This window comes from Camponotus floridanus, unplaced genomic scaffold (genome assembly GCF_003227725.1).
Source record: "Camponotus floridanus strain SB8 unplaced genomic scaffold, Cflo_v7.5 scaffold6, whole genome shotgun sequence".
NCBI classification, from domain to species: Eukaryota; Metazoa; Arthropoda; class Insecta; order Hymenoptera; family Formicidae; genus Camponotus; species Camponotus floridanus.
Genome location: NW_020229769.1, coordinates 1,173,123 through 1,194,145, shown reverse-complemented (window position 1 = coordinate 1,194,145; position 21,023 = coordinate 1,173,123). Strand labels below are relative to the sequence as shown.

Here is a 21,023-nt window from a genome sequence, read left to right as displayed (position 1 = left end):
AGAATAATAGACACAGGTAATATCTAAGAGAGGTGATCAGTAACGAATCTTGTGAAATAAAAATTTTTATATATCAATAATCAATTTTATATGTCAATTTTTATATATCAATTAATTTGAGAAGCTTTTATTGCCATGTATGAGTTTCAACTGAGGAAAAATAAAATATGATACCGCGCTTGATAGTGTCGTTTAATCTTTGCGATGCATGTTTAACGCGATCGGTCAATTTCACGTTAACTAAATCATTTCTTCCGCTATCGATCGCGACAGGATCGCGAGAGCTCGACGCCGGTGTGGGTTTGCCGATAGAGAGCAGCCAAGATTTTCCATCGTGCACGGCAACGGTCCACGGTCCGGGCCCTAGGGTGGGGTCACCGAAGGTTGCGCAACTCGCGGCTATTGCGCGGCGGCACTGCCTTCCACACGATTGCCACTTTAAGTGCGCCATAATGGCAGCGGGGCTCGGTAAGAAGAACGCGATCTTAAGAAACAGCTCACGGGGCTGCCTCGCCGGCAGGACCCTCCGTCTCAGTTTTACTCGTTCGCTCCCTCTCCGTCTTCTTTTCACTCGCCGAGAGAGCAGGGCCCGCCAGCCCGCCGGCCCTCTGCCGCCGGTCTCGCGCTCTCCTTCTCCCTCTCGCTCTCGGCTTAGGTCCTCGCGCTTCAGGGCCCCGCGGATGCGGATCGCCGTTGGGCCTTTCACTGGGGGCCTGCGGGCTACGGGTCGCGACCTCACCGTGGTCTACCACTCCCTCTTCGCCTTCCTCCGGCTCCCTCTCGTGTCTTCCTCCTTCCTCTCTTCCACGCTCGCCTCTTCCTCTTCTTTTTCTCCAAACATTTTTATCTTCCTCCCTGCCGCCCCTTGCCTCCCCCCGACCACCTCCTTCGCCTTTGTGCTTTGGCTTAACTCGGCTCCCTTTGCCTACCTCGCTCTTCTCTGTCTTTTTCTTCCCGTTGTCCGTCCTGTTGCTTCTTCCTCCTCTTCTTCTTCTTCCTCTTTTCCTCGCTCTTCCTACTACTCCCGTCGAGAGATCCACGTTTATTCCACGTTATTCTTGTTACGTTTAGACAGCGAAAATCAACGCGCCGTACATAGTCGCGACTTTTTTCAGTTCGAGCACGAGAGACGTGGACGTCCTTGATTTCTCGACGCATCCAGCCCCGAGGCAGTTATATATATCAATGCGTTCGTTCGTTATCAACGATTACTCGCGCCGATGATCAACGTAAATCTCGCGAGTCGCGACGGTTTTGACGAGGCAAGCTCGCGATGCGACCAACACTTTTTACGTCGTTGCGAGTTCACGTCGAACGGATCATGCGAATCTCTCTTCTCCTCGTACCGTGACGATCCGCCTGGCCTGATTCCGCATATTCATAGCCTGCTCATGATCATGACCCGCGCGATCGGAAGAACTTAATCATCGCGGTAGAACGTGTGCGAACGCGCGTCCGAGTGTGAGAGACTGGTTTGCCTCGACGATGGAATCTATTCGAGAGGCGCTTAATTTCGCCCGGCTGCGATTAACCCGTATGTTCCACTTATATTTATTTGACGAAGTCGAGACGAGAATATACGTGCTGCGTATCGTGTAGTTTAATCGCTCATCAAATGTGGCTTTGGCTAAAAAATTTGAAACTGTTTCGGAATTATAAATCCTCTTTCTCAAACGCCGTTATGTTATCATGTTTATTCATTCTTGCTTTGAGCGAATAATTTCGGCAGCGAATGATTTATATTCGCGACGCAGCATTTATTACATCGATGAAAGCTATGTATTTTTGCTGTTCGTTATTGGATTATCGACAGTTATCAGAAAGAACATATTAATTTCTATATTATTATCGAGTGAAAGCTGACTCATGCGGCAGTCTAAATGAACTGATTCAATTAGACAACGATTTTAATTCTCGTTCGAATATAATGTCAGGTTGATTAAATCTCATTGTAATGAAAGTACGAGAAGAAGCAAGAACTTTCTCCCGTCTGCGGGAGTCCCTGATAATTTGCGAATTACAAATTGAGCGAACCGCATATCCAGCGGAAAGTTCAAGCATTGATGTCTCCGGGATATAGTCTAAATAATTCGATAATTCTGTTCAAGCATTGATGTCTCCGGGATATAGTCTAAATAACGGTAATTCTGTAACATAAGAGAGGCTCTTTCTCTCTTTTATTCGTCCGACAGGTATTTGCACGTGAGTTACTGCACCTGCGGAGGCTCTACAATAATCCATATCCCTTACGACTATTTTCATTCTCCTTTAAAGTGTTTTAGAGCTTCTCAAAGTGGGTGCCCGATCGTTCTCTCCGAGGCAAGCTGCACTCTCCGAGTCTCTAAGCGAGCTAGTTGCATTTGACCGAAGCTGCATCGGCGCGTTGCTAAACCCGGTTCTCCCTCGCGTTCTCTCTCTTTTACTCTCAAAGATGCATCCCGTATCGACGCTTACTAGGCTCTTATAGATCCCGGTAATAATCTTTTTCGATAGCTATGTACGCTTTAAGAGCGAACGCGCACCTCTTTGCGTTTTGTATATTTAACGGTTGACCTAGAGACGTGTAAAAAATATACAAAGTCATGTGTCTCGAGTCACTCGTACTTAATTGCGACTCTCTTGATCCCTCGTTTTTACCGCGGTGAGAAAAATATTATCGCGATGGCTGCATCACACTCGCATTTTACAACGAATATGTAACTTAAAACGCGATTAACGTCGATGAGGACTATTAAAGCATTACTCTCCCGACTGCAATCTTTAAACATTTTAATTATCTTAACCGCGTTTCTTGCTTTTGTTTCGATAGCCGACGAGTTATTGATGACACGTAATTATGGTAACGAGGAGATTTTCCAAGAATAATGAAACGGCAATGATGTTCGCTTAATGACCGCTGACTTTTGTACATCAAGATTTTTTGTATCTCACCGATCATTGTCATCCTCGTTAATATCGTTATCTGTGTATTGCCGTCTAACTAAATGAACGTAAATTGTTGTCGTCACTGTCACGATTCGCACGATTTCAAAATTGCAAAAAAAGACGATAATGATCTGCGAACAGATTATTTACGTTCCATGAAGTGATTGAATTACACGATGAAATGAAGAGCGTTCACGTACTGGCTATCGGACAAAGTTACCTCGTTAAAAAAATTTAATGATACTTCGCACTATGTTATTTGACCATATTCTTAAACGCACTGCGTGCATCATACTGTGTTATGTCGTAAGTATCATTTTACAGAAACTTGTCGAGTACGTCGATTACGAGGGTCACGGAAGGCGAATTAAGTTTATTTTTTTATTTTCTTTTTATATAATTAAACTGACAAAAATAAATCTGGAGATATTTAGAGAAATACATTCGAAAAAGAAAATCCTATATTTTTAAAAATCCTATTATTTTAAATAAAATTGTGAACGATTATCAAAATTTTAATTTTTATGCGTGCAATATTATACAGGTTCCTTTAGTATAATTATCTTAATGTGTCATAAAAAATTATGAAATTTTTATGCATACAATATTATACAGTTCCTTTAGCATAATTATCTTAACGTGTCATAAAAAATTATGAAATTTATGTTTGTCAGAATATAAGATTGCACATAGTAGTTGGCGTATAAAAGCTCACGATCACAATGTGTTTCCCGTTCCCAGACGAAGGTGCAAACCGTAGACGCTTCTTAACCGTGGATGAAACAGCCTTGAAATTTAAACGCGCTTGTTCATTTTGGCGGTAATTCTCTTTGTCGCTTCCAACGAAAATGATTGTTAAGAACGGGTTAAGCGCCGTGGAAGACCGTCGTAAAATAAATGTCAAGTCTAACGCAATTACCGCCGGTACTGCTGGAAGTCGTTGTCGTCACGAGGCATGGCGTTGGTCATTAATTCTCTTAATTTGTGGCACAACCGAACGAGAGAATCTCTGAAAGCCCGAGTAGAATATCCCCGTCATTCCTTTTCGGTACTTTTTCAAAGTACACGGACATGAATGAGTCTACTCGACGAGACGAGGAATATTTTTCGCGTTTTTTTCGTGAGCGATTAACATACAATAGCGTATTATCCTTGGTATCATAACGGTATGCTTAACCATATGATGGTTAATCACGTCAAGTGGTGGGTAATCGGGTGCTAATTTGTGCGGGCCATTTGTTACGGAGGGGGATTGAGCATATGTTTATCGGTTTTTACAAAAGTATAGGAATCACTCTTCCTGTAATCATTCGCGATGCTATCTCTCTAGGATCATTTCACTCTGCTCGATAATTTCGTACGAGTTATACCTATGGTTATAATAGTGGCGAGAAAAATGTAATTGGTAATCATATATGTTGTGCCTTCCTATTATGTAACAATAATCTTTTAAATCAGAGCGTGAGAAACAAAACAGGCTTTGCGCGTTCCTTTCAATCTTCCAATATGTCATTAGATTTTATTAAACCGTACACATAGTTATATTTTCCGTCGCATTACATTTTTATACAATTTATCAATCGATAACCACGTGAATACTATCTAATTAACTAGCAGCGCATAATAAATAGGCCGCGTTGCATAGAATTATTTTATCTCAACCTCAGTGAAATCGAGCGCAACGGCCGAGGGGTTAAGCATGGCAACATCAATTCTTAACCTTTTAATACTATATCGTATCAAGATCGACCGGCTGGCTGGTAGCCCCGATACGGGATAACTATCCGCTCATCGTTCGGCGAAATAACATCTCGGCAAGCCACCTACGGCTCTTTCAACGTAGTCGAGACACGCACGAGAACAAATTAGGATCCACCGGTTGTTTGACAAATTTCGTCTAGCGCCGCGGGAGAGTATCCTCTAATATACCGATTATCTTTTTCTCTCTCTCTCTCTTTCTCCTTCTCCTTTGCTGCCGTGGGCCTTCCATCACGACGGGCCGTCTCGTTTCATCACCATGAGACCTAGTTGGTCTCGTAGCCACGTAGTCAGTGTTACGCTGCTCCCAGGTATTCGTTGCACGAATACACTCCTGGCCCTCCTCTGCTCGGATACAACCGCACTGCTCATCGTCTACGAATACATTCGCGCGAAACACGTTTGTACTGGAGCATGGAGAGTACCTACACACCATTCTTGCGGCGAGATAGGCGGTAGGACGAGAGCGGCCTACCACTCTCCGCGCAGAGAGGAAGGTACCGCTATCGCCCTCTGACCTCTCGAAGCGAGCGAACGAGGCCTCCTTCCACCGGCACCGGTAATTTTGCCTTCGATCCCGGCTTCCTGGTGCTACCCAGATCTAGATCATCGAAAATCCAAGTCCGACAACGTTCCGCGCGCGTCGTGACGTCTCCTTTTTACCCGCGAGCAATCGCGTCGCACGAGGATGCTCTCTTTCGAATTGACAGGTCGACATGTATCACTTAAGGTTAATTACGACGTTAATCCCTCACAGATTTTAATATATAATGTAGGTAATACTTTTTATTGTTTAGCAAATATCGTATTGCTTAATAAAAATTTTTTTTAAAACGAGAAAAGTTTTTCAAAATAAATAACATTCTGATATATATTTTTTTCGCCATTTATCAAAATATGTGAGTTTTATGTGTGTGTGCTGGAATTAATAAAAGTATGCATATAAAGCACGGATTTAAATGTTAACTAATAATATTACTTAACTAATAATTATCAATAATATGTATATGCAAATAAGTTAATCTAATAACGTAATTCAAATGATAGGAGTATCGAGAAAAGAAATTGAAATAATGAAACATCTATACTGTCCATGAAATACAATTATGTATATAAGGAATAAAACGATACTGAGATGGAGTTGAGCAGGATTCGCAGGCAGGCTTTTAAAGATATCTCACGAGGAAACGATAAGTTTCTTTCGACGTAAAGAATCCCTCGCAAATTACGGTTCGAAAAATTGCGATGCTGATACATTAACGATACATACAGAGCATAATTATAATTCCAATTAATGTAAACTGTAATGAAGCATGATTTTGATTGCCTAATATTTTTTTTCTTTATATGTTTTCTTTATATGTACTTTAAATTTTAAAGCAATATCATTCAGATAATTGTATTATAATCGTATATTAATGGAGAATGAACATATGCTAAAAATGTCGACAATTTCCTGATTATTATACCTTGAAATTGCAAGAATCTTGGGAAAAATAAATTTATCTGACTTGATATGTAAACATTATTTTAAAGGGATTCACAATCGGTCGTATTTTAACACGAGAAGCAAGGGTGTCGTGATGCAAAAATATATAGTTAGGTGAATTCGAAACGAGAAACGGTTCATCTAGCAGGAAATTATTCAAATTGCCGATGAACTTCGAGACTCCGGTAGAGTATGCTCTGATCTCCGCATGTATTGTAACGAGTATGTACAAGAGTAGAGTCGAGAGAGAGAAGCTACCTATTTACCTACGTACAGGGAGCCGAATAATTGGTGTATAACGTCGTGGGATCGTTTCGCGCACGATGAAGGTTTCTCTATGACGTTTATAAGCAGTGCGTCTACTTAGGAGCGGCAGAAAATAGGTATCGTAACGTATTTGGGTCATAATATGCGTGAGAGAGGAAAGGAGGGAAAATATCTACGCGAAGGCGTCTCATCCTGTCGCAAAGTGCATTCCACGCATCTTCTTAAATGCATCCTACAGTGACGTGCGAGGATAACGGTCATTGATGGAACCGGAAATGAGGGGTACCCGTTGCAGCGCGCTATCGTGGAAAGATTGTAGATTACAGTGATTAATCCTTAAGCGGACACGCGACACTTAATTTGATTACGGACTATTCTTCACGTACTGTTGCTATTGTTCAAGCCTGCACTCGTGAGTTTCTGGCGTAAATACATTATAAATTACGACAGCACGGCAGAGTGCTATGAGATCAATCTGAATACGCGTAATTATTGCGCATTGTTGGGTTTCTTAAAAATTCATTGTTTGCACAGTGTCTCATTTGAGATAATACCAGTGCATAGTCATTAATTAACATTTGCCGTAGCAGAAAACAACGTAATATTCATTCGGCGGTTGAACACGTTGTACGAAGAGTCAAAAACAGAACTCGAGAACTACTTTGAGAATACTTTACAGTACGAGCGCTTGAAGAAGGATCAGTTCCTTCCCGCATAAAGAATCCACGGCGAATTAACGTCCACTCGTTCGATCGTTATTTCCGGTCATTCGAATACCCTTGCGATTATTGCCGCGGACTCGAGGCAGTTCAGATTCCCAGGCGCGCTCTCGTAAAGAAACCACGAGCGAGTCGACGAGGAAGAAAGCGATCCTGACGGTCGGGTCGCACGATTAAAAGACGCTTCTTTGTCGAAGAGAAAAAGGTGGCTCGCAGGAAGCGAGAAGATTGTCACCGTTACGAGGCACGAGAGACAAAAGCAACGAGCGATATGTCGAGGATCTAAGATCGGGAGGGTATTGTGAATCTCTGGTCCTCGCGAACGGCAGATCGCGAGGAAAAAGGAAAAGGCGGCGCACGTGAGAGAGCACCCATTCGTTTTAATCGCTAATCACCAATTATCCGAGAAGCGTTCCGCTCCCAAAATCCGCACAAGCATTTTAACGAGCCGCCGTGTCACCCGGGTCCGGAATTTTACTTCGAGGCCTCGGCAGCTTCCACCGCGCACGGATATGTGTTCAGGATATATCTCTCATCCTGCTCCGTTGTCCATCCTGTTCGTCCCACTCGTCCGCCTATCTCGCTTCAGATGATTGTATGCGTGTGTGTGTGCGCGCGCGCGCACCCGTACCAATTAGTGCATACTTGGGCTCTCGCTGTTTCAGAGTCCTTCGAAATGCTGCTCGGTGCTGCTCCCATCGAAATGTACCCGAATAAATGTCCCGTCCCAAACGATCGAAAAATATCGTCGAATTGGAGGATTATTCATTGCATTCAGGGCGACAATTGATTCTCGAACGAATAGTTTCAGAAGAAAAAGCTTTATTTAGCTCAAAAAAAAAAGCTAAAATTATCGCACTCATATTTTTAATTGAATCTTGTAAAATAATAGACGGATTTTGAATCTATTTTTCTTTAATAAAATTTCGATTACTCTAGGTAACAACGTGCCATGTAAGAAAAGAGCCTGTCTTCTTTTTATTTTTTTTTTTTAAGTTCAAATTAACAAGATTCGGTCGTCATCAAAGCACTGGGAGCAGACAAATCGCGTGTTTCGCAGGTATATGCGTAGGCATTTCGTTCGTCGAATTACTCTTTTTAATGGGGAACACACAGAAAGTATGAATTTGCGAGGGTGTCGTATTTACCTCACAGGTTTCCGTAACGGTTCTAGCGGCGTCCCTCGGATATAAGTATATACCTGTGAGGGGAGGAGAGGAGGGGAAGGGGAAGCTAAGTAATAACCGCCAATGGAATTAGAAACGCCAAAGAGTCGCGCAGATAGTGGATGGGATGTACGTGACTGTAAGTTGATAATCTTTTTCTCTCTCGATGACGGTGCATACGTGCATATGCGGAAGTGGAAGAAACTGCGCGCGAGATGGTATTTAAAATCTATCCAGAGAACGCGTCGAGCGAACATTATTTTGTATGCGATGTCGATTGAATTAATCTTCTCCGATCGTTATCGCGCACGTTTCTCTCGGCAAAGTCCAATTTGTTCCGCGTATAAAATTCAGCGAAACGACCGGTCGGCAACGGACGACGTGAATAAAACCCGTACGATTCGAATTAATTACCATGTTGACAACCGAAATTCGACTGTTACTTTCCATCTGTCAACGAGCCGCCGCATTTTCGAACCTCCAAATTCTTGGCATAAAAATTCTACGTACAATATTTTTTTCGGTCATCAAAATTCTCGTTAGAAAATTCTTTCAAGTATTTAAATGAAAATATCAATGATCGAATCTATCTTAATGACATATACGATTTAATTCCCCGCGGAAAGTGCCTCGCGTCATGTCTTGCTTCGGCGGCTACAACGAGCAGATCTACTTAATCGAGATACTGATCGATAAATTGACGTTGACGCCCGTTAAAATCAAAGACATCGGCGAACATCCTATCGTGATTAAGATCATATTCTTAGATCTTCCCATGTTCGAGTTTACACGCGACTCGGACGCGTCGAAGCGCGATCAGGAGGACGTGCGTTTCACGATGGGCAAAGGCTGTCTGTTCATCAAACGACCGCGGGATCTCGTCCATGAACTTCGCTCGACGAAAGTGAGGATAGGCGTGTTTCGTGGGGACGATACTTATCCTACCGCGGAGACCAATTTAACCCTGCCGGGCTGCCTCTGCGATCAAATCGCCATGATCGATAACGATCCCGAAAATCAGCCAAAGCCGTTTACAGTAAAGGGTGGTTTTCATCTTCTCGATCCAGGCGAGGATCCATCCGGCACATTGTACATGGAACTTGTCATCGCGTGTCTCGGACGTGTTTCCAAAACGCAATACGAGTTACTTCCGAAATCTCTCGTTTCCGACAAACAAGACAAGGACCGGGAGATCTATGTGAAACGATTCGTACCGCCCGAGTTTCTCGAAAAGAAAATCTCCGAGGTAGAGATTAAAAAAGCTGTGAAACCACCGAAAATTAAAAAAAGAAAGAAAAGAGATAAAAAAGCTAAAAAGAAAAAAGGCAAAAAATGATCTCTATAAATTCTGAAGTGTTCTCTGCATTAGTCGAATAATTATTTTAGATTCGTCGCTATGGTAACCGTCTGACAATTGGAAACGTCACTTGATCGATTCGAGGATTAACGTGCACGCGGGGAGATTTCCGGCCCGAAACATTCGCAAAATTAATGGCGCGATTCGTACAAGTATATCATTAACGTCATTTCAGAGTCATCTTCCAAATTTATCGTATCGTCGACAACGCGCGTGTATCTATCAGTTTCTGTGCTCGTTCCACGCAAAATGGCCTTGAAGAAGAAGAAAATGTCAAAGTCGGAAAGAGAACAATTGTACATGCTTGAAATTCTCATAGACTGTTTAAATTTATATCCTGAGAAGATTATTAATAACGAAGAGCGCGATTTGATGATACGCGTAAGCTTCATCGATCTCACGTCTGTCGATATCGTTGCCGAAGAATTAACCGAGCTTAAAGGAAGCAAGAACAAAGAAAAACGATTCTCCGATGAGTACATCAACTACGAGGGTAAGACGTGTCTGTTCGTTCGAACGCCGAGCAATTTAATACGATCTATAAAATCGACTCCTCTGAGCGTCGAAGTGTATCGAATTCTTCGCGAAGAGCATCGTAACTCGCGAGATGACGCTGGTCAGGTTCTTGTCTGCGCGGCAATGGCATTTCTGCCGAGATATTTCTGCGATCGCATAGTCGCGGCCAAGAACGAGATAGACGGACCATCGAAGCCGTATACGTTGATGCAAGTTTACACTTTAACCGACGAGCAAGGTCAGCCCTGCGGATCTGTTTCAATGTATTTGAGACTGTCGTGTTTCGGAAGCTCAATTATCAATCATCTTACGCTTCATGAAAAGTCGTTTGTGTTTCGAGGATTTCCTCTCGGTTCGAAATTTCATTGCGAAAATTTCGAATTCTCCGATGAAAATATAAACGAAAAGAAGAATGGACAACGCGACGATGACGCGTTTTTATTATTGAGCAAGATTCTGGATTCCGCATATTCGAAATTGCACGACGAAAAAGATATAGATGCTCGTTTCGCGTTGACGAGACCAGAATCGCCGCCTCGTGTATCGATGAACCAACCGGGATTCGAAAAGCTAACGAGCGCTGAGAAACTAAACGACCGTAAATATCGGGGTTTGATTTATGAGATATATCCGGACGAGCCTACCTGTTCGTGTCTACCGACAAATCGATCGACGCACCCTATGATATGTCGTTCCGGATGCGTTCGCTCTTGTTGCATGGCTTTGAGAAATCCCGATAATCTCAAAAATCCATCGCTCGCTACGCTTACCGATTGCAACGACAATTTACATATGGAATCAGGTGCGGAAGAAGATGTAAATTGTCCCGACAATACGAGAATGAGAGGTGGCGACGATACAGACGATAATCATTTAAATAGCAATGCGTTATGGAATGAAGAGTGGTACAGACATAACAATTTTAAAAATCGTATGAAGGGCGGAAGCGACTACGGTGCGGCTTCCGAAACGACAACTAGCATCATATATAAAAAGAGTAAAAAAGCAGGCATTAACTCACCGTATAAGTCACGTCCAAGACCCACGGATGGAGCGAAGCCAGCAGCGGGTTGTGTTTGTCCAGGGAGGGATCTGTCATCTTGGAGAACGGGAACCTCGAAGTGCACGAAGAAACCTTGCGTGGGCGCAGATTGCATGATACGCGCCTTTAAGGAGGCTCAAGAATTCGTGGACTCCATTGGCAAGGTGCCAGGTCTGGTGGGCCTCGGCTTGATGGATCCATCCGAAAGTCCCTATTTCGGAAGAGACGTTGATAAAGATTATTCTGTCCAGAAAATACCAAGCGAGAGAAAACGAGCATCTCCCGATCCTTTCGCGACATTGCCGAATTTACAATGTACCGCTCCTTGTAACACGCAAATTAAACCCGTCATCAGCGCTCAAACCATCAAATCGCAAACTAAATCTTCTATATCTACCCTTCCCATAATGACAGCAGTCCCAGGACGCCCCGGTGTCGTTCGCGAAGCGATACCATCGTTACCGGCAGCAACGCTAGACCCGATCACCGTCAAGAAGAAAAAGGACAAGAAGGAGGACAAGAAGGAGGAAAAGCTGGAAAAGCAGAAAGAAAAAGAGCCGGACGTTGCGACGACCGCACCGTTGGATGTTGACGTCGGTCCCTGCGGCGAGCCAAAATGCAAATCTCGCCGAAAGAAACCCCGCGACGACCGGCCGACACCGCACGAAATCGTCGAAGAAACGCAAAAATCCTTGATACCGCCGAGCACCGTAAAGGACGTTAGTAAATTTATCAAAAGACGACCATATCCAAGAGGTAAAGCTCTACCTGGCCCGGATGGTGACCGCGACGTCGCGAGAGGTCCAATTAAAGTTAGCAAACGCGTGATGCGCCACATTTATTCAATCGGCGACGTTTATCCCGGGACTAATTACGGCCACAAGAACTGCATCGATCCGCGAATGAGGATACCGGCCAACATGGGCTGGCTGTGGAACACGAGCATGATGGTGGGCCAGCTGAAGTATCCACGTATCGGTTGGAAACCGGGCGCCATCGGCCGTTACTTGAACGAATTGCTGAAGGCGGCTAAGGGCGCTTCCCTGCCGGAGGATAGTCGGTCGAGGTCGATACCCTCGCGGACCGGCCTGCGACGCAACAAGTTGTACAAGAGCCTGAGCCACATTTCGTCGAAGAAGGAGGAGGCCGAGGAGGAAGTGGAACCGCCGCCCACCTTGCACATCCACCGGAAGGACGGCACGTATTACGTAACGATGTATCCGATTAGGCAGGAGACCGGGGACGTGCCGCAGCTCGAGGAGCCGATGAAGCCGCTCCAGTTTAAGATAGTACGCAACAAGGACGACGTCTCCGTCGCGTCGAGTTCCACGGCGTCGGACATGGAGATCGAGTTCTCGCCACCGGCAGCAGTCAACAGGTACCGGAAGAAACCCGACGTGATTCACGTGGACACCCAGGTCAGGCAGCAGGAGATCCTGGACGCCTTCAAGTCACCGGTCGACGCACCCAAGAAGAAGGAAAAGAAGGGCAGGAAAGGAAAGAAGTAACTGTGAAATCATGCCGTTTCCCCTCTCCCCTCCCCCTCTCACCACGTTCGTTATCCTAGCATCGGATCGCGAAAGGAAAGCAGCCTTATCGGAGGTTTGTATCTCACCGAAAAATTTTAAGTACAGTGCACGCCAGGGCGACCGGTTAACGTTATATCGATCCTAATTTTATACGACGCGTTAAAACTCGATTATACGTACCCCATACTTTTCGCGGGCCCAATCAACTAATTGCGGAAATAATTTACCGGGAAAAGATGAAGCGATTACACCCCTCGTAATTTAATATCTCGATGTATTAAAGTCATCGATGTTACATATTTTAAGACGGGAAGCGATATATATATATATATATATATATATATATATATATATATATATATATAATATCTGTATATATACATAATGTTTATCTCTAATCGCACATTTTTTCAAAACATATTGCGCAAAATTAATCCGTTATAAATCCCTCTAAAGAAATTTGAAAAAACGTCTCATATTCGCAATAACCTCAAATAGTTTATGCGTGATGCGTTCACTTCGATTAAACATTCAGATTCAGTACGTTGTATAATTATTGAATATATTATCATTAGAACTCACCAACGACGAAGTCCGTTGATTGAAGAAGACGTAGGAGCACACGAATTCCGCACAGTTTATCGAAACTTGAGTTAATCAAACCGGATATCACAAAAACTCCGTAGCACAAGATACCGCCGGAACTTTTCTTACTAAATTCAAATTCTCACGCTTGACGTCATGCGCGACATGCGCGACATCTGTCGTCTGTACTCGGCTCCACTTCACTTTCAATGTTATCGATAGGAGTTAATGAATCGGCGATAGTGTTGATGTTCGGTGTTATTTCGTGATATTTTGACAACAGGAATGAATGTCACGGCACAGGAAGAAAAGAATCAGGTTGTGCGTAGACGGATGCTCGATCTGCATGATGTCCACGTGGGAAAAGTACCGCATGATTCGCCCTGGTTGCGAAGTGTCCGTCTGCGATTCTTGCAAGACGGCCAACGTAAGGAGTGGGACGTGATAAGCATCCACGACAGCGTTTGTATAATTATCTTCAACATAAGTCGAAAGAAGCTCGTGTTTGTCAAGCAATTTCGGCCGGCTGTATATTACGCGTTTCTACCGAAGGAACAAAAGGATGTCGATGTCAAACGTTATCCCGCGACGCTCGGACTGGCCTTGGAACTCTGCGCTGGTATCGTGGACAAGGACAAGCCTCTCGTCGAAATAGCCAGGGAAGAATTAAGAGAGGAGTGCGGCTACGAAGCGCCCATTTCGGCCTTTGAGGAAATCACTACTTATTTGTAAGTTTTGTTATGCAACACTTACACTGTAGTCTAATTATTGCCCTTTATCTTTGTACAAAAAATATAGCAAGTTTAGAAACAATAATTTTTGGTATAATAAATTATAATAAATTATACATTTTTTGATATATTAAATTATATTTGTAATATAAAACTTTTTGATTTGTATATAATTACAATTTATCTTGATGAATAAATTGTATTCACGAAATACAGAAAATTAAAGAAATTCATTGTATTCTTTTTAGATCCAGCGCTTCTGCTAGTGCAAAGCAAACTCTTTTCTATGTAGAGGTCACAGATGATATGCATATACACCCTGGTAAGTTTGAATTGTAAATATTCTTTCTTAATCTTTCATCAGAGAATAATTTTATAAAGAATATTTTTCGGTAAACCATATTTCAACTGTACAAGTGATTTATTCTATTAAATTTTTCATGTTAAAGGCGGTGGTGCTGAATCTGAAGGTGAACTTATAGAAGTGGTAGAATTGAGCATTCCAGAACTAAAAGATTACATGAGATCCAAGGAAATACAGAGCCCCTCCAGCTTTCTCTTTGGTGTGACTTGGTTTCTATTTAATAAATCTGAATACTGTTCATAGATTAAAACTAAAGATCATTCCGCTGTTATCTAAAATAAAATAAAGCACTACCAATTAGTCACAAATAAAAAAATTAATTCTTAAAATTATACTTCTAAATTAATTACAAGTTACAATCAATATTGGTCAACCGCGTTTATTTACAAATAGAGCATTTATACACAAAGCAATTAAGGGATAGTTGCATAATTAGTTACGCAAAATTTTACAAGAACTGATATTCAATTAATATTCAGTTCATCTTTTGTAAATTGAGAGCTAACCCATGCAAGACCCCATTTTAAATTTGTTAGTAGGAATTTTAAGGCTTTAGTCCATTGTTCTTCTGAATTAAATTGTATTCTGAAAAAAAAGATTAAGAAATATTCAATAGAATGTATCTTAGATGATTTTCTAAAGTAAAGATTAAATCACTTATATATCAAGTGATTCAAGGTAGATGCTCACACATACTTGATGGAATATGAATTGCCTGTTGCAGAATCTTCAATTTTGCCACGATCCATTCTGTATGGCAGACAAAATCCACTGTCTCCTTTTTCCACTTGTTCCTTAAATTGTTGCAAACAATCCAGAAATGCCACCATAGCTGCATCGAATTTCGTATCCCATAAAAATTTGAATCCTCCGCTTCCATACAATGGAAGTTCTTTGTTTTGATCCAATGCCTCGATATAACTGTGATTGCCAAACGGCACTAAACGAAAACGTTTGAACGTTAAGTTCATTTTGCGCGCTAGAGCCACTAGCAGAAGAGTCGTTTGTCCCCACGCAGCATTTATTTCGCTCCAATCCACCGGTGCACTCGGTAATCGTCCTAATCGAAACGAATTTATGGTTCCAAAGTGACCCGAGTGCCAGATGTGAAATGTGGCGTTGAAAACATTTGTTTTTTTCAACCTTTCCAGTTGCGAAGCTGCATATGCCAGTTGATTGTCCAGACTGGAAAATATCCACAGTAAGTACAATAAAAATAAAAATTAATAACAAAATTATTTATTATATGTAAAAAAAAGGTAATTTGAGATTTTATTTACCTGCGACATTCATCTTCAGCTAACATGAGATCTCTTCTGTGTTTTGAATATTCTTTCCAATACCTATCTTCCTCGCTTTGCAATCTCTCTTTTTCTCTTTCTTGTTCCGCTATGGCATTTTTAGTAACTATCTCCTCTTTCCTCAGCGCTTCTAATTCTCTTATCATTCTTTCTTCCTCAGCCTTTATATCTTGCAATTCTTTTGTAAGATTCTCCATCTCTACATCTTCATGTCCTTGATATTGCTGTTCAATTTCTAGTTTTTTCAGGTACTGATTATAATCTGACCATTCTCCTTCTGTCATTCGTAATTGTTGATCCATTAATACCAAAAGATTATCGGTACATTCATCGCAAAGTGGATGATCTGCTGAGCTACTACTACTAAGAATATCGAATAATGTTGCTCGCACCTAGAAAATATTAATTGGATTATTTAACATATACAGATATCATTTAAAGAAAATGTAAAAAGTATTTCTTAAATTTTATTGTACCTTTAAATGATGACTTAAGCTTTCTGTTTCACCTGAATCGCCAACTAACATAAATCCATTTGTTCCATTTCCTGATTCAGTCAATCTGAATGGTGGAACTAAATGTTCTATACTATCACTTTGGGGTTCTAATTCTCCAACAACTTGCTGTTGTATAGGAACTAAAATAAAATAATAATTATGTAGCATTTGTTATTTTTCTACATTAAATAATCTTATTTTATATCAAATTTTCAATTATATATAATCAAAAAATATAAAAAATAACTAAAATAATATCTCTCTCATAGTTTAACATAAATTGCATCACTAAGAGACATTGCTCGATATTGTGCACCAAGCGGCAATACATGTATACATAATAATTTAGATATACTATCTCTGCAAAAGCCATATTGTTGACATATAGGGGCTAAATATATCCACTTAATAGAGTTTGTGCTTCTTATAGAATTGTTAATTGGATAAATTTAATTGGAAAAATCAAATTATTCACAATGATTTCGAAAACGCAAATTAATGCGCTATACGTTAATTGCAAATGATTAGTGTAACCATGCAAAAAAGCATTATGAATGCGAAAATAACGAGCAGGGCAATCGACTCGATGATGTACGTCGAGAATTGCCAGTAAAAAATAGAAATTACCTACGTGAGAGTTCGGCGAGAGTGTGTTCTCCAAGGTGATCGAAACTCGAATCTAATTTCAGGGGCTGTAGACATCGTTGACACGCGAAACTGACGTTTGTCTTTAAGTCTACCATTGTTGTCCGTCGCTTACCGAGGAGAGTTGCTCACTGTACAACCTGTCCGTTCGCGTCGTTATTTACGTATACAATGTATCTATCGTTGCCCGTGACGCTTGGGCTTGAGGTCAGCTGATGTTGTTTCACCAAGCGTCCGTCAGTTAGCGCTACTATCGCTCGGAGTAAAATGTCGTGTTTATTTTTTCTCGGCGTAAACAGATACGTTTGTGTATATTTTACGCGGAAATTATTACATATAAGGAATTTATATCGTGATGTATTGTAAATTCTTTATAGATATTGTTTATATTTCGCATTCTCTTTTTAAACATTGAAGAGTCGATTAATCTCATGTCTTCTTTTCTCCCGCCTTGCCTAGGGATTAATTCCTTGCAACACAGAAGCTTATCCACTGTCGATAACTCTATCGAATCGTTAGACATATTGCATAACTTATCGTATAGTTTATTGTGTAGTTGAAAAAAGATCTTTTGTTTAAATATTATTATTAATATAGATAAAGTGTGAGAGATAGCATTGACGAGAGACATATCTTTTATGATAATTGCGTAAGTCGAGATGTATGACGGGAATTCAACCGTCTTCGCGACTAGTGCAGCGCACTCATTTCGATAATCGCAATTGCAATTTGAAATCACCTAACTTCAAATCGTTAGTCATGACGTGTCGCGGCGACTTGTAGGGTCGCATTTCGATCGTTTCGTGCTTTTCGCGTTTATTATCGTCTAAAAATGGAATTTCGGGCGCTAAAACTAATCGCGAGTGTCTTGTGAAGTGTCGAGCGCTTATGATGCATCAAACACAATCATTTCTATCGCGCCATTATCGCGGTTGGACATCGATGTTCCGTATCTGTGAAATCGATCGAAATCCTCGGCGCCATATTGTAATCTTTTATGGCGTGATTTCTCTGCCGAAGGACAATGAAGATATAATTGATGCACCATCGTTCCTAAGTATGTGCATCGTCTCTCTAAAAGCTAATTATATATTCAGTTCATAATTCAAAGATAATTCCGATATTTCCAGGATCATAATATCGCTCTTTAAAAAATATCACTCTATAATATTTCGAATCGCAATCAGCGAAATCCGCCATGGTGGATTGTAAGATTGCCATTTTGTATTTCGCAATTTTTACTGTTAAATTTAATAATTCTCTCTCTCTCTCTCTCTCTCTCTCTCTCTCTCTCTCTCTCTCTCTCTCTCTCCCCCTCCCCCTCTCTTCTCCTCTCCTCTTCTCTCCTCTCTTCTTCTCTCCTCTCCTCTCCTCTCCTCTCCTCTCCTTTCCTCTCCTCTCCTCTCCTTCCTTCCTCTTTCTATTTTTGCTGTTTAAAAATGTGTGAGGAATTATTGTATCATAAAGTAGATACGTTTTTTTTTAAATATATAATTAATATTATATATGTCATGTTGCGACTGTAATATTGACAATCTATTTTTGTATGTCCAAAATCAATACTTTATGGAAAATATTATAAAATATTATCTAGTCATTTTTCCATTATTTATTTTTCATTTTACTTGATATTCATGAGTCTTTATCTAGATTTGTGTATCTCTTTAATAATCTTATCGATAACAGTTTATTAATTATAAGTCAACAATTGAAGAAAAAAAATACATTATTTAAAAATAATTTATAAATATTTGAATTTATTATATGTGTACGATTGTCAATAAAATTACATAGCTATAAATTTATATATATCATGTTTAGCAAAAAATATAAAATATTTTATACAATTAATTATTAATATACTTAATATATAATTTACAGGGAGCTGATAACTGCCAGAGCATCGGGCTGCTTTCGAATTACACAGAGGGTGCTAAGTGAGTTCCAATGAGATGCTGCACTCTAGTGGTGAAGATTTCACCTATAGCACTAATAAATCTCTGTTTCCAATTTATTTGATTTTTCTGTTTCTTCGATAGCCATTCCATGGCTTTCCCACATGAAAAAATCTTCTACATAAAAACTAAGTATTTAAAAAAAAATATTTTATATTAGAATTATATAGCCCTATAAGACTACAGACAATATTTTAGAGAGAGCTTGATAAGTTATATTGTAATTGTAAAATTTTATTAATTCCTTATAATCATTTATATATTATACACATTTTTTCTGCTTTTACACTTTATAGAAAAAATATATTTTTAAATAATATAGTTTTAAATAATATAATTTTCTAATTAAATTTAAAAACTTGTCTCATGTGGACTTAAAAAAGAAATATTTCGATATTTTACAGAGATTTGTTGGTGCTACTTTTTACACTCGATTTAAATTGCGATCTCACAATGTCGAGACATTTAACTTTAATTTTATCTGATGTACGAGAGAAAATTTTTTTCCAATAACAAAGAACACACGATCAAACTTTATATTTATATGACGGATGGTAGTCGTGCTGAGTATCATGTATTAGTTTATGCTATATATATAAATGTCTACGAGCGCGCGCATTTTAAGCGATATTCGTCACGTATGCATAAATATCGAATAGGGCTGCCAAGGATCAACAGGTGGCAGCTCGTTTCTGCTTCTTCGCTCGCGCGATATAACTTGAGTTTCTCGCGCATTCATCACCGGTACCCATTAGCTGGCGCGCAATAACAATCGACATTTTCCAAATATAACCGCGCGGAGCTTTCTAATAATGGTTACGACCCTCATCGCTTTCTTGTCTACCGCCCGTGAATTATTATGCGAGAGCTTTTTACCGGTGCGCTTTCTACCGCCTGAGAAGCGCGACGAATCGCCAACTCACAAGCACGTCGCTCACTCGGAATCTGCTTGTTCGATTCTCTCCCTCTTAGATATGTGTGGTTGTCTGAGATTAAATATAAAACCAAAAGAATTTTTAATAAACCGGGCACTCGAGATCCCTTAGAAGTCATAATCTCGTCTGAGATTAAACTTGAAATCAAGAGGTGTGATAATTTATATCATGCTAGTGCATTTTTTTTCTGTAAATTATATATAGATTCAATTATAAATATTTAATAATTCAAACTTCTCATTCTTCTACAAATCTCAAGTCTAAAGATTTAAAATTAAAAAATAATTTTAACTTGAAACCTGAATTACTTTATGCGCATACTATGTTAAACTATTTTTTACTCAATGCTTTTTTAGTAACAAGTATAACTGTATGAAATTTTCTATATCAAGTAAAATATGATATTACAATTCTTTGGAATTTCCTTTCGCACTAATTAATTGTTGTATAAGATTTATTCCATTATTATTTCTGCTGATCGTAGCACCCGTTAAAAAAATAAAAAAAAATAGATATTACAAATTGCCATTATGGAATTAACCTTAGCAATTAGGATGTTTAATTACTTATCGGGAGCGAGTTTCGCACATCAGTGTGAACGAGCAAAGATAAATCCGCGAGGGTACCCTTACATTAACGTATATATTTGTCATGCATCGTGCACTCGAGTATTCCTGCCTCGTGGCCTGCAACTTACAATTAGTTGCAACTATGATTGCATTGGAAAGCAACGCGAACACATGAGACGAATAAATTACAGGATGTAATTTAATAATACACTATATTTCTCTCTCTTTCTTTTTCTCTCTCTCTACTTAACAAAGCATTGCAAATAAATGCTCGACAATTTGCCGTCTCCGAAAATTAGCTAAACGTATTAGTTTCTTGCTTTGAAATTAGAATATTTAACATTTTTCTCGAGATAAAAATGGCAAACGAACAAATATTAAAATCTAGTATATTTTAGTTCCATGATATGAGAATCATCTTCTCGTTTTTTGCTTATTTTAGAAGTCATAAAATTCCGCGCTACATTTTGAAGAATTAGTATTATTTGTTTCAAGAAAATTCCTCGTCGTTTCGGTTCTGTTTATCTCTGTTAGAATAACAATTATTAAAAGAAAAATTATTAAATTATTAAATTATAATAAATAGTATTAAATTATAATAACATTTCAAGAGAGATTTGTTCATCAAGCAAATCAAGTTAGATTCATTTATCGCTACTGCAGTTATCACGAC

The 21,023-nt window shown here is 40.0% G+C and overlaps 3 protein-coding genes across 6 annotated transcripts; 2 read left to right on the top strand and 1 right to left on the bottom strand.

Moving 5' to 3' along the window:
- Positions 1–8,961: 8,961 nt before the first annotated feature.
- Positions 8,962–12,747, top strand: LOC112639360. Its single transcript, XM_025413058.1, has 2 exons — positions 8,962–9,570; positions 10,027–12,747. Exons 1-2 carry the CDS (start codon positions 8,962–8,964, stop codon positions 12,745–12,747), a joined length of 3,330 nt encoding a protein of 1,109 aa, XP_025268843.1.
- An 804-nt stretch (positions 12,748–13,551) lies between these two features.
- Positions 13,552–14,770, top strand: LOC105252073 (uridine diphosphate glucose pyrophosphatase). 2 transcript variants are annotated; one of them, XM_011259286.3, is made up of 4 exons: positions 13,552–13,815; positions 13,906–14,081; positions 14,333–14,406; positions 14,534–14,770. In XM_011259286.3, the coding sequence occupies exons 1-4, from the start codon at positions 13,639–13,641 to the stop codon at positions 14,689–14,691; spliced, it is 585 nt and encodes a 194-aa protein (XP_011257588.1). In that variant the 5' UTR covers positions 13,552–13,638; the 3' UTR covers positions 14,692–14,770. The 2 variants fall into 2 exon arrangements, with proteins under 2 accessions (XP_011257588.1, XP_011257587.1); XM_011259285.3 differs by having other exon boundaries at positions 13,553–14,081.
- An 18-nt stretch (positions 14,771–14,788) lies between these two features.
- Positions 14,789–17,097, bottom strand: LOC105252075 (beclin-1-like protein). 3 transcript variants are annotated; one of them, XM_020027779.2, is made up of 5 exons: positions 16,874–17,097; positions 16,226–16,386; positions 15,729–16,141; positions 15,139–15,633; positions 14,789–15,033 (listed from the first exon to the last, which is right to left on the bottom strand). In XM_020027779.2, exons 2-5 carry the CDS (start codon positions 16,274–16,276, stop codon positions 14,913–14,915), a joined length of 1,080 nt encoding a protein of 359 aa, XP_019883338.1. In that variant the 5' UTR covers positions 16,277–16,386; positions 16,874–17,097; the 3' UTR covers positions 14,789–14,912. The 3 variants fall into 3 exon arrangements, with proteins under 3 accessions (XP_019883338.1, XP_011257589.1, XP_011257590.1); XM_011259287.3 differs by having other exon boundaries at positions 16,878–17,097; XM_011259288.3 differs by having other exon boundaries at positions 15,145–15,633; positions 16,878–17,097.
- Between the last annotated feature and the right edge of the window lie 3,926 nt (positions 17,098–21,023).

Bases quoted from the DNA above. Each gene is read 5' to 3' on its own strand.
- LOC112639360 (XM_025413058.1), top strand. From the start codon at position 8,962: ATGTCTTGCTTCGGCGGCTACAACGAGCAGATCTACTTAATCGAGATA. The intron at 9,571-10,026 runs GTAGAGATTAAA...TATCCTGAGAAG, and splicing joins TCGAAAAGAAAATCTCCGAG to ATTATTAATAACGAAGAGCG.
- LOC105252073 (XM_011259285.3), top strand. From the start codon at position 13,639: ATGAATGTCACGGCACAGGAAGAAAAGAATCAGGTTGTGCGTAGACGG. The intron at 14,082-14,332 runs GTAAGTTTTGTT...TATTCTTTTTAG, and splicing joins GAGGAAATCACTACTTATTT to ATCCAGCGCTTCTGCTAGTG. The intron at 14,407-14,533 runs GTAAGTTTGAAT...TTCATGTTAAAG, and splicing joins TGATATGCATATACACCCTG to GCGGTGGTGCTGAATCTGAA.
- LOC105252075 (XM_011259287.3), bottom strand. From the start codon at position 16,989: ATGGTAGACTTAAAGACAAACGTCAGTTTCGCGTGTCAACGATGTCTA. The intron at 16,387-16,877 runs GTAGGTAATTTC...ATTTTATTTTAG, and splicing joins CACTCTCGCCGAACTCTCAC to TTCCTATACAACAGCAAGTT. The intron at 15,034-15,138 runs GTGAGCATCTAC...CTTTTTTTTCAG, and splicing joins TCATATTCCATCAAGTATGT to AATACAATTTAATTCAGAAG.